This window comes from Neltuma alba, unplaced genomic scaffold (assembly GCF_004799145.2).
Source record: "Neltuma alba isolate B1F8T4 unplaced genomic scaffold, ASM479914v2 tig00002777_pilon, whole genome shotgun sequence".
Classification (NCBI taxonomy): Eukaryota; Viridiplantae; Streptophyta; class Magnoliopsida; order Fabales; family Fabaceae; genus Neltuma; species Neltuma alba.
In genome coordinates, this window is record NW_021633009.1 from 129,502 (window position 1) to 142,802 (window position 13,301).

The window sequence follows — 13,301 nt, forward strand, 5'->3', positions numbered from 1 at the left end:
AAATGATATGACACTTCTAGCGCATCTAAATATTTCTCATGTCTTTTGCACCGAAAAATATAAAATGGAGAATCAAAATAAATATAGAATTAAATTTACCCATGAATGATAAAAATAGAAAATATTTTTTGAACGAACTTTAAGTATATAGTATGAGGAATGTGACATTACTAACAATATAATAACACAAGAAAAGGAAATAACACTTGTGAAAGCGATTGGTGTGTCTTGATTAAATGCGTTAGTGACAATAAATTTATGAAAAGTTCATTGTCACGTTCCCTGGAAAGGCTGTTTTCTTCTTCTTCTTGCCATAAAAATATATGGAAGGAATTACCCTCTGATTTCCCAATTTGGCTTGGCACTTATGCTGTCTTTTACGTTTTCTGGGTGGGCCTTATTTTTTCTACCTTTTTCTTGCATGTGCAAGAAAGTTCTCTTATGTGCTTTAAAAAGGAAAATTTTTAATCTTTTAAGGTGCAGGATATTTTTCAAGTACATTTAACACTATAAAATATTTTTTTAAATGTTTTCAGCAACTTAAAATATTTTTTAATATATCCGGTGTCCCAAAATATTTATTAATATGTTTAGCACATAAAAATACTATTTTATACATCCAACACCGTTATAAAAATAATATCTTAGGATGTTGGATACATTTAAAAAATATTTCAGGATACTGAATACATCACAAACTATTTAGGATGCTAGATTCACCTTAACCCATCTTATTTCAAGCGTTAAATTATTTCAATTAAAAAAAACACATTAAGTATGAAAAGAGCAAGATATCATCTCCAACTTAGCTGATAAATTTGTTTTTATTTTAAATATAATAGTTTAATTTATTTTGTCTCATAAATTTATAATCATTTTTTCAAACAACTCCATTAATTGCACATGCTAAATAAGGTTTTTATCAAAGATAATTTTCAACGCAAACAATTGAAGGGGAGTTTAAAAACATAATACTGTCTTTACTACAGATAAATGGCTAAACTCATTTTTTTAATCTTTTAAATTAATTATTTAGTTTATACATTTAAAATTGAAGGAAGTGCTTAATTATCTAAAAACCAACTTTTACAATTAGCGTGAATGGCATAATCAACAAACTTATAATAGCCGATTCAACCTGATCATAAATCCAATCAACCTAAATACATAGGCAGCATTTCTCAAAAAGTCAAATAAATAAAGATTTTTTTTTTTACTATTGTAAGTTTTTAAAACTGCAACACAATTGTTTGTTTTTGTTTGCATGTCAAGATTTGCAGTCATTTTATTTGTATTGGAGTTTTTATTCACCATTGTTTTCTCCAGTAAATTAAACTTCATCTAATTAGCAAAAAAGAGTCACCAAAGAAAAAAAAAATTAAGTCCAAATATCTTAGTCACTAAATATCTTGACTTATGGATATATCTCCACACTTTTCCGTAACTCATTCATTTAAATCAACAGCCACTTACATTGCTTGTATTTTTTTCGCGCGTTATAAAAAATTTGAAGGATCCCACTCATGATTTACAGATTGTACAAATCAAAGTGTAGATTTTATGGCTGCATAATATTTATAATTTATACAATCTTCAATTCCAAATATAAGAGGTAGTAAATGAATTTACTCTGATTATAAATATAACACCTTAATATATCTTATTTCATGAATTTTAAATTTTTTTCCTGAACCTGTCATGTTCACTACGGTGATTATCAAGGATCCAGTTTCCAATGCCAAAAAACTAGAAATTGCATTTTAACAATATTAACACAGACCTTTTTTTTTGTTTTACAAATTAGTTTCCTAAGTTCTATATTTATGATGGAAGAGATTATAATATGATTTTTCTATGTTTTATACAGAAATATTAATGTCAAATATTATTATAAATTTTACATTTTATGGTTTCAGTCATTTCAAAGATCCCATGTGGAGAATAGACGGAATTGAGTTTAGTAAGAAAGATTAGTCCCTTATAAGATAATGAATCAAATATTTTGAAAAGTACCCATATTTAGTACTATCTCTTGTTCTAATTATAAGAGCTAATTGACTAATTTGAGAATATTAAGGAAATAAGTTAAGTTAGTTATTTGTAATAAATAGATGTTGCATTTCCTAAAATATCTTCACTAATTAAGTATAATGGCTAAAACTATTATTAGAAGAACTATTTGGAAAAAAGATATAAATATGAGAGACAAAATGAATTTGGGTCTTATATTTATGATCAAAATAAAAATCAAACAAGATTTTATATTAAAGATCGAAGGTAGTATTAGGTTATACCAGTAAAAAAAACAAAGAACACTAACTGCTTGGATATAGAACTTTCGAAAATCACTTAAAGCAATTTTAGCCCATTAGTCCATTAATTTAATACAAAAAGAGTGAAAGATAGTAAATGTAATGGAGTAGTCAACTAATTTGAGAAAATTAAGAAAATAAGTTAAGTTAGTTATTTGTAATAAATAGGTATTATCTTTTCTAAAATATTTTCACTAATCAAGTGTATTGGTTAAAACTATTATTATTAGAAGGATTATTTAAAAAAATACATAAATATGAGAGACAAAGTGAGTTAGAATCTTATATTTAAAATCAAAATAAAAATCAAACGAGATCTTATATTAAGAATCGAAAGTAGTATCAGGTTATGCCAGTAAAAAAACAAAGGACACCGACTGCTTGGACTTATAACTTTCGAAGATCTCTTAGGCAATTTTAGCCCATTAGTCCATTAATTTAATACAAAAAGAGTGAAAGATAGTAAATGTAATGGAGTAGTCAAATTAAAAAAATAAATTAAATTACTTATTTGTAACAAATATGTATTGTCTTTTCTAAAATATTTTTATTAATCAAATATATTGTTTAAAACTATTATTATTAAAAGGATTATTTGAGAAAAGATATATAAACATGAGAGACAAAAAAAATTCAGTTCTTATATTTAAAATAAAAAAATTAAATAAAATATTATATTAAAAATTAGAGATAGTATCAGGTTATATCAGTACAAAGAATACTAACTACTTGGATTGGATTTAGAACTCTCGAAAATATCTTCAAGCAATTTTAGCCCATTAGTCCATTAATTTAACACAAAAAGAGTTTTAGATGGTAAATGTAACGGAGAAGTCGGTGGGGGTCGTCATGTAGTAACTCGTCTAATCTTCCACTGTTATACGCTACTACTTTCTTTTTGTATGAAAGAATATGCCCAAAGAATAAAGCACTCAAAACCGTGTCTCTGAAAGTTTTCAGACCCAAGGAGGACGAGAAGGAGAAAGAGAGAGACCGAAGTCTGAAGGAAGGTTGATTTGATCATACCATCCGATGGCTTCTACGGAGGGTCTAGTACCTATAACCAGGAGTTTCCTGGCGTCTTACTATGACAAGTACCCTTTTGAGCCTCTCTCCGATGATGTGTCTCGTCTTACTTCGGAAATTCGTTCTATGGCCAATGATTTGCTCAATGATTATCCTCCTACTGAAGGTTTCATTTTTCTCACGCAATCTTTTTTTATGTTTCTTGTAATTTTTACCCTCTCTGCTCTCGCCTGCGAAGCTGCTGAGCTCGCAGCTGGGAGTTTCTCCGATGGCGCATGAGTTTGAATTTGTGCCAGGAAGTTGAGATTTTTTTTTCAGTGGGTTTAGCTGTTGACCTCGGCATCTTACTGCCTTCAAAGAAAGTGCTTATTATCCTAAGAGCACGAAATGGGAGATAGATTGAATTTTGGTGCTTGCATAGAGTGATCGAATCTAAGATCTCTGCATTCTCGGGCATACATTGAAATGCACAATATTCAGATATATTGGGTATCTAAATATATCCTAGATAATAGATTTGCTCTTGAGTATGTAAGATTATCTTGTGTAACCTTGCATAGGCGTCATATATGAATCCTGACTATCTTTTAGATCACACCAATCATTCTCATATATTGCATTGCATCTGTATGTCGCGTCCAAGATGCCGAAAATTTACAACCCTGCATGACTATCAAGGTAAATATATGTTGTATGGGCATCTTTGTTTTCAAATCTTTTGTGCCCTTGTGTAGGTATTTTATTTTTTTTACATAAATAATTTTGGGAGTTGATGTCATTCCAGGAGAAAGAATTTTAATAGATGAAGCTGACCATCAACCTCCGCATAAAATCGACGAGAATATGTGGAAGAATCGAGAGTGTATGGAAGAGACAGTCTTTTTATTACAAGGGTCCAATTGGCCAGAAGGGGTAATCTCTTATTTATATTTCTTTCCCTCCCGTTCAACTCAATTTTGTTAAGGTGAATTTTTTAACTCGTAAAACAAAGTGAATTCATTTTTGAGTTTTCCTTCAACAGAATAGCCATAATTTTAACATCCTGCTTGGTATAAGTTTTTTCCCTCCTCCCAAGTTTGTCTAGAACTGAAAAAATGGCACCCATTCTTAGATAGCTTTTATGCTGTGAATTCAGCTTAAGCAGCAGTCAACACCTGACGATGTAGAATTTACTATAGTACTTGACCGGCTTAAAGACAAAGTTCATAACAATCTGAAGCTATTGCAGTCTTTCCAAGCTAAAAATGCTGACCATGTTTTCAACACAGGTACCTTCTTGCCTTTGACTTGATCTAATTACTTTCAATAGATAACGAACTTATAATTGCTTGTGTTTCAATTATTATTGGATGTGAACAAGTTAATTTATGCTTGCTTATATATTAGCTTGTGTCATTTCTATGCTGATGTAGAAAAGAACTTTAGTCAAAAGTGCAAAATAATGCGGAATAGTCTTTGCCAATCAAAGATTATAACCCTTCCAAAAAAAAAAAAAAAAAAAGGCCATGGGCAGAACACCACATTAATGACATGAATACTCCTTTCCCTACATTAGCGCTAATGAAACATCCCTAAAAATCTAAGTTTTTGTCCCACACTACATGCACCTTATGACAGCATGTAGTGTGCGATGGTGCAGTACTTTTAGATTATTTTTTCCTTCCAAACTCTGCACCCTATCAATAGACAGCCTTCCGATAATTGAGGGCATAAACTAACCAGATGGGCTTTATAAACTTAAAAGCAAGGAGGTGGGAAAAAAAAAAAAAAAAGGAACTCCTTATGGGTTTATCTATAACTAACTTTTCTATAATTGGATGAGATAGAAATTGAAAGAAAGATTCACAAGAGTAAACACCAAAAGAGTCAAAGTTTCCCGATTCTTCTATCTGGATTGAGAGAAATGGACTCTCAATGTACTAAGAGGAATTCTAGCTCGTGGGCATTCCAATTATTGAGGTTTCTAAGATTTTAGTAATGCTTTTCACAGCTCTGCTTTTCATTGTGGATCATTTGGTAGTTCAGGTCTTGCCTTTTCATTCCTTTCCCTTCGTGGTTTGCAATTATCCAAGTACTTTTCCGATGCCCCTCAAACTAGCTTGTTATTACCTTTTAGTGTATCAGAGCCATTTTCAGCAATATGTACCTTATCCAGGGCCATTTTGTGGCTGCCTGTCCAAGTCAGCATGATGCTCATGGGATTTTGTGACAATAGTTAGTTTGTAGGTTATGGTTTGTCTGCAATGGACACATCTGTAAGGGCGTATCTTATCCTTTACATTTTTCATCGAACAGAGTTGTACTGTTGGCTTCGCTTTGGTGTTGTGTTTGATGAGATTGGTCAGCTGTTATTGATAGATTAGGTCCTTTTGTTAGGGCTTTTATCATTTTGTTCTGTTATTCACAAGCTCATTCCTGGAGCTAATTTACCTGGTACAGATAATTTTCACAAGCTCAATCGAATGATTTGCCCTTGTATTGAAGTCCAGTTGAGGGATTTCTTGTCTATATACATATTAACTTTCTTAAAAATTAGTTATTAGTAAATTTGTATACTTAAAGCTTGATATATCTTGTCAGTCTAAGCTTTTTTTCAAACTATCATTGAAGGTATCAACGTTTAATGTCCCAGATTATTAATAGTATAGTTATGATAATCGATGAAGAACTTCAATTTTAACTAGACTGGAGCAGTAAATTCACTTACCACAAAAGCAGCTAGTCATATAAGGTCAAGAAAGTCCATCAACTTACAACTTTGGGCCTAACATCATGTTATATCACGTATCCATGCATGATCTTAGTTATACGTGAACAATTTAAGTAAGTAATGACCCTGAAAATTCATTATTTTATTAATGGTGGGAAATGAATTTATGTTAGGAAGCATATGGTAACAAATCTGTCATTCAGCCTTGAAATAAGGTGAACATTTATGCAGCCAAATCCTAGGTTCTAAAAAGATTTCCCCCTTTTTTGTTAAAAAAAAATAAAAAAATAAAACTGCTGCCTATCCACACTAAATGGCCAGATCAGATGACAAATATATGACAACAATAATACAATAAAACAGAGAAACGAGTGCATAACAAAGGACCCCATTAAGTTCTGCTTACAATCACATAAAAAAGGAAATAAAATGGGAAATAAATAAGCTGACTCTGATTATAAACTTCCGATTATGGGATTTTAAAAACATGCATACGTGACGTACTGTCTTGCACTTGAAAGTCCAAACCTACAAAAAGTGCCATCCACCCAAGATCTTATGAGACGATTCCAATATTAACTAACATTTGCCAGATTTATTGTAGAGAAACTGATGTTGTTTAATGAGTTCACGAAGTGTAGTGTCAGTTGAATTTTTCTTTTTTGGTTACATGTGCTGATTCTTTTATTTACCATTTATATTACTCAATATTGGTAACTCAAGGATGCAAACAATGAGAATTCAGAGATGTCAAATTAACCCTCATGTGATCCTTGGTTTATACATTCAGACCCTGCTAGCTTTCTAACTACATTTTCTCTCCTAGTATTTCCACATTACTTCATGTTTTCAGTTTATTGTTCATATGTTTCTCAGATTATAGGACATGTTCATTGTAATATTATTCAAAAAATGTTACGTGCAAGAATTTTACGCATCTAATTTGCTGTTGTAGCCATTTGAGTTATCTTTCTTTGGTGCATAAAATTGCCTTGCTCTGGTTCTTTTTTATTGTTTTTTCATAGTGGAGAATCCAGCAGAACTTTTGGCATTCCATAGAATGAATCATAATATGCTATAAGAAACTATTGTCATAGAATATTTTAAGTAAGGGCAAGGTTGCTGTTTAAAGAATGCAAAGGTGTCCTATATGCTGAAGGCCTGCGAGATTTCATTTGCTGTACGGTATTGGATTTTCAAACAGTCATAAGTGAAGGAACTTGATGCTACTGATTTTTTTTCCAAGCTGCATAATTAACTGCCTGACAGTGTGTCTTTGATAATTCCTCTGTTAACTTCCTAAGTCTGAGTTTAAGAAACTAAAAATTATTTGCAGTTATGACATATTTGCCTCAAGATTTTCGAGGAACTCTCCTCAGACAGCAACGTGAACGGTCTGAAAGGAATAAGCAAGCTGAGGTTGACGCTCTAGTGAATGCTGGAGGAAGTATACGGGATCGATATGCGTTGCTGTGGAGACAACAAATGGACAGGTTAGGCCCATGTCTCTTGTCTGCCCTGTTGTGTATAACTGTTACATAATAATATGTTTAGCTATCTATGGTTTGCAGGAGACGGCAGTTAGCTCAGCTTGGTTCTGCGACAGGTGTCTATAAAACACTCGTGAAGTATCTGGTTGGAGTTCCACAAGTATGCCTCTGGATGCATTTGGATAATTGTTGGATTTTTTTCCTTCAATTTTCCCCTCATTAATTTATGTAATGATTCATCTTTTCTTTTTAAATTTTTTATTTTCTGTTTGAGTTGCAGGTATTGCTTGATTTTATTCGGCAGATAAATGATGATGATGGGTATGACGTCACTGTTTTCATTTTTTAATAGAATTTCTTTGGCTTGATATCTGAACATGATAATGTTTGAAAAAAACAATAATGCAAGCTCTTTTAACTGTCAGACCCATGGAAGAGCAACGACATCGCTATGGACCGCCATTATACAGCCTCACGATGATGATTCTTGTTATTCGACTATTCCTTTCATTATCATGGGAGCGGCTTGGGACTAATAAATTGTGAGATAACATGCATTTTTGGTAGTTTGTGAAGTCTTATTCTTAATTTCCACTACCAAATATCAAAGTTTATGGTTGGTTTCATTAAGCTACTGTTACTTTTGAAGCTCGAAAGTCTTGTAGCCTGCAGTCAGTCCAGTTAAATTATATAATGTTTCTATTGTAACTTGTAAATATTAAATAATGGGCCAGGAGACTTTGTAAGCTTCATAACATTTGAAGTGAGGGAGAGAGATATAAATTGTGGTTGATGGGGCTTGGAGAGGGTAAGCATTCAGTGAGTACTGTATGGGAGATTCTGTCCTCTTGAACAACTGGAGTATATAGTGTTCTCATGTATTTTATCCATTTTCTTCACTAACTGTAGCTTAATCCATTAGACTTGCACTTTGTGGTTTATTTTTAATACTTGAATCATGGTTCTGGAATCAGGTTCCGTCAGATTTCTGAAATCTCATAAATCCCTGTAAAATTACAATTTTCTTTTAAAAAACTAAAAGTTTGTATAGCCCTGGTTTTCCCTTTATTTTTCCCAAAAAACCTAACTGAGCCATGCATGGTCAGAGGGCCAGCCCAGTTGGTTGGCTGGGCCTGAGATGGCCAGGTGGACCTGTCCAGTTTGCTGAGCCATGCATGCACCCCCAGCTACAGGTTCAAACTGCACAGTGGCTGCTGTAATCGGTGATGAGTGGCTACTGAGTGATGATAATATGCATCTTGATTGTTTATTCTCTTTGGTCTCAGCTCGTAGGTTGGATGTGGTATTCTGCTGTTAGTCTGATTCTATTACAGATGGAGCATTATTGTCATTTTAACTGTTTCCTTCATTAATTTTGAGGATTGGTCTTTGTTTTTATTTAAAAATCTTTTTTTCATAATAAATTCTCCATTTCCTATGAAAAAAGGTGTGTTGGAGTTGAGAGTAAATTTTAGGCCTTGATGTTCTTCGGTCCCACATTGCTTGTATTACATGTTCTATAGGTTAGCTTATTTAAAGCTTGTTCTGTATAAGCCTATTTATGTAAGCTTTTCAGAGTATTCTCCCTATTGTTTAGTTATTATAGGTAAAACTTACCTAAGAAGATTATTGATGCCCCTATATTTGGTGTTTAACCTTTTATAATGGCTGCTAGGAGTTTTGTCATGTTCTTTTGTCCGTATGTTTGATTTTGGCTTTAATGCAGATGTAATTTGGCGGACTATAGTAATTCCTCTATTATTCAATTTTTCTGGGTAACCTGATAGGAAAAAGGAACAAATTACTGTCTTGGAACAAGCTGTTGATGTCTACACAGCAGAATTTGAAAGGTTCATTAGGTTTCTCAGGTACTGTAATGCTCTTCTATTCATATTGTTCATGCTATGGTAGTCAATTATAATAAACTATTAATAATATTACAGGAGGTACATACATCATATGCAGGAAGAATTTATGAAAATTAGTTGCTGCCTATTATGTATCAATCGGTATCTTGGTATAGTGGGTTTCCATATAGTAGCGGCTTTTAAGTCCTAAAATTTGTGGCAATTAGAAGAGGAGTGAGTGGCGCAATTAAGCTTTTAAGTTGTTCGCATAATTGATAATAAGTTACTGTTCAATTAGGCACAAGAGGGACATTTTCAGAATCAAATCTTCTGACAATTGTCATTGGCAAATTCCTTTTCATGGAGTAAAATTTTGAACAAAATAATTACTAGTCGTGGAATCTGTAGCTCCAGATTCAACCACCCAAATATTAGCTTTTGATTCGGGAATTAAAAGCTGTGGAAGTGTTACTTAGTCTTCTTGGGACAGCTCTGCAACTTATGCGATTTGCTTGTAGCAAACAAATTAAGCTTTTAGCTTGAATTTTCCAAATTAATTAGCCTCCTTGGACATGTTTATATCTTCCCTTTACTCATTAAATTTTTAGTTCATTTTGTATCAACTAACATTTCATTTTGTTCAGTGAGGTCTTTTCAAATGCACCTTTCTTCATTTCTGCAGAAGTTGCTGGGGCATTAGAAGGGTAATTTTGGAATATTATCTTGTTATTGTTGGAATAAAAGTTTTGATTTAGCATTTCTTAAGTCACGTTGTCAAATTTTAGGAAAAATGATGACTACAAGGAGATAAGTGTACCTGCTGGAAAAAGTTATGAGGTATGATTATAGTTCTTGCAAAAAGTATGAATGAATTTTGATTGAGGGCAACCTATTTTTATTTTCTTTTTGTATCTGTGTAATACTCTTGACAAGTTCAAGCGTAAATTATGTTTGCATGGTATGGTTAACGGTGGGAAAGAGTATATTGTTCTGAAATGATCATAGACCATTGTGAACGGGTGACATTTTTCATCTAACAAAGAATTTGTTGATGGAAAGAGAAGCCAATACATCATGGGAGGACAGGTGGTCCTTAAACATGAGGAAAACAATTTAAAACAATAATGAAGATTAACTTAATAGAGCTTGCCAATTATTTTGGTGCACTCAAACAGAAGTTCACGTCCTGCTATATATATGTATAGTATAAAATTCTATGATGATGTTCTTTGGTTAGGTTTTACTCACAGTGGACTCAGTAAACTCATACATCGCTTGGGATTTTTCATTAGTGCAAGGCAAGATAAATATGGTATTTCTGCTCAACCTTTTCTTGAAGAGGTCAATGTATATTTTTCCCTGCATTATGATATTGACTTTTATGTTGTTTTTTGTCAGGATATTGGGTTTAGTTTGGAGTTTATTAGTCCATCTGGTGAAAAAACTGTAAGTTGCAATGCCATTATGCATTAATATCTCAGTCTTATTTTGTTAAATTTCTGATAGCATTTTATTTTTGGTGGGTTAAAGAAGTATTTCTGAAGAAGAACGGAAGAAAAAGGGATTTCTATATTTCCTTCAAAGCACTAGACATTATATTCCAAGTAAGAGTGGATGTCATGCCGTGGAGAAATAATTGGACTGTTGAGATTTTTTAGTCCATTAGAGTTGATCTTATTACCAAGGGCCACTGTCTAAGCAATACTCGAACTTCAAGGGGATTTTTGGATTTTCATAATGGTTTATAAGTAAATGAATTTTTTACACAGTCATAGATTGGTTAGAAAAGTACAGAAAATACCTACAGGATATGCACCAGAAAATCAAGCATACGCACTTGGCATTCAAGTTCAGAAGTTTCTCTTTTATTTAGGTTCTAATTGAAATGTCAGTTTCATGTAGTTGAACCTTTAATGCTAATGAAAAGCATTTGCTCTGTTAGTTTCAGTTAGCTTGTCTCATCAATCCTTTAGGCTCTATGCACTGCAGAAATTAGTATTGCGCATCATATTCTCTATTTGTGTGTTTATTTCTGATATTCATGCTGGTTGACTGGATATGATGCAGCTGATGTTACCTTACCGGCGTTATGACTCTGACCAAGTGAGTTTGGCAAGTTTATTGCAGATTTTATGTTTCATCAAGCTCTTGAAGAGTTTCTTATCTTTGAATTTGTGAAAAAAATTTTAGGGTAACTTCTGCACATTAGAGGCTGGGAGCTATAAACTGATTTGGGACAATACATACTCCACTTTTTTCAAGAAGGTAAATAATTGTTGACTGATTAAATTGAATGGAAAGCGGGAATTGTGTTATTATTCCAATTGGAATCATGCTGTCACCTACCAACGGAATTTTATGGGACAAGGGAATCGGAAGACACTGCAATCTCCTATACAAAATCCTTGTCTTATTAGACCCTTTGTCCACTAGGCTAATTCTCTGTTTACTTTCCTGTGATTGATTTGTGATGCATTGACAGGGCCTTTCTTTTGTTTTTTTTTCTTTCGCTTTTTCAATTGATGCATGAATAACTGAGAGCACTACGGTTTTCTGACGTGTATCCATATTACATGGATCGTAGGTGCTCCGGTATAAGGTGGATTGCATACCTCCAGTTGCAGAAACAGTGCAATCTGACTGAAGCAGGAATGAGATATCTCGAGGGGGGATAACTGATGGATTATAGTCTGATTCAATTTATTTTCTGTTTTCCTTTTTAACTGCACCTGTGCTCTCGAGGTTGATAGTAACCTCTGGTTTTCTTCACCTCGAGATTGATACAGATGACTCAATTCATTTGGGAGCGGGGGAAGGAGAACCGAACTGGGAAATGCATTAATCATTTGTATGTTGCTAGAAATCTCAATTATATTTAATGATCGCAAAAGTTGCCAGAGTGCACAAAATCGCTGGGACATTGCAGAATAACATTGCTATTCTTCCTAGATTGATCTATGGGGTGTTATATACTTGTAGACTTCCCATACTGGTAATTCAAAAGTGCAAATGTGAGACTTTGATTTTTTTTTTTTTTTCCTTCCAAATGACAACTCACTGCAAATATAAAAGATACGCCTGCTACTTTTGCTTAGGTTGTTAATTTAGACTTTTTTTGGCTTAATACTCGTTAACTTAGATTAGAACCTAGGCTAGATTACATAAAACTTTTTGAATTTTGAATCATTTGCTTATGATCTTATCACCTTAATGCACCTTGGTCTTTAAATATTTTGATGTGGCTTCTTGTTAATCCCTAAATATTAAATCATGCGCAACTAATCCTTATTAAATTTACATTTTAGTAACAATCTCTCCCATATCATATTTACTTGATGAAAAGTTCTGTGACAACAAAAACAATTAATTGTATAAACTAAAAATCTAAAGATTCATTGACAATTATTTACGATCCAACATTTAAGTCTTTAGAATCCATATATAATGTGTGTGTATGTATATATAAACAAAACTCTGTCATTTTAGAGTAAAAATATTATATTTACAACACATTTTTCTTTCCTTTCCAATGCTTATTAGGGGTGTACATGTGCATGCATTGTAATTTAGAAGTATGGACTGAAATTTGAAAAAATAAAAATAAAAAGTGATCAGTTCAACCAGCGGTTCAAGACCAGTTTGGCCAATTCTTGACTGGTTCTCAAGCCCTTTGATTTTCTACCATCTCCAGACCAGACACTGAACCAATTTCCAGTTCAGCCAATCCAATCTGGTTTTCAATCAAAACTATGATTCTAAGATAAAAAATCACGTACGACTATTTCAGGATTTCGGTGGGGGTAACTACCCCATTGAGGTAACATACCTCTCCCTATGCGCCTATTACATGATTCAAAATAACATCCTATCCAAAGAAGAAAACATCCGATATCTTTCCACCAAGTTAGCATCCATA

General features: G+C 32.9%; 1 protein-coding gene across 1 annotated transcript; it reads left to right on the top strand.

The window, feature by feature from the left end:
- The first annotated feature begins 3,152 nt into the window (after positions 1-3,152).
- Positions 3,153-12,381, top strand: LOC114737461 (uncharacterized). Its single transcript, XM_028925386.1, has 15 exons — positions 3,153-3,504; positions 4,123-4,250; positions 4,474-4,606; positions 7,385-7,541; positions 7,620-7,698; positions 7,819-7,859; positions 7,964-8,080; positions 9,326-9,406; positions 10,030-10,089; positions 10,171-10,222; positions 10,623-10,697; positions 10,784-10,831; positions 11,453-11,488; positions 11,576-11,650; positions 11,970-12,381. Exons 1-15 carry the CDS (start codon positions 3,345-3,347, stop codon positions 12,027-12,029), a joined length of 1,302 nt encoding a protein of 433 aa, XP_028781219.1. The 5' UTR covers positions 3,153-3,344; the 3' UTR covers positions 12,030-12,381.
- Positions 12,382-13,301: the final 920 nt, after the last annotated feature.

Bases quoted from the DNA above. Each gene is read 5' to 3' on its own strand.
- LOC114737461 (XM_028925386.1), top strand. From the start codon at position 3,345: ATGGCTTCTACGGAGGGTCTAGTACCTATAACCAGGAGTTTCCTGGCG. The intron at 7,860-7,963 runs GTATGACGTCAC...TTTAACTGTCAG, and splicing joins CAGATAAATGATGATGATGG to ACCCATGGAAGAGCAACGAC. The intron at 10,090-10,170 runs GTAATTTTGGAA...GTCAAATTTTAG, and splicing joins GTTGCTGGGGCATTAGAAGG to GAAAAATGATGACTACAAGG.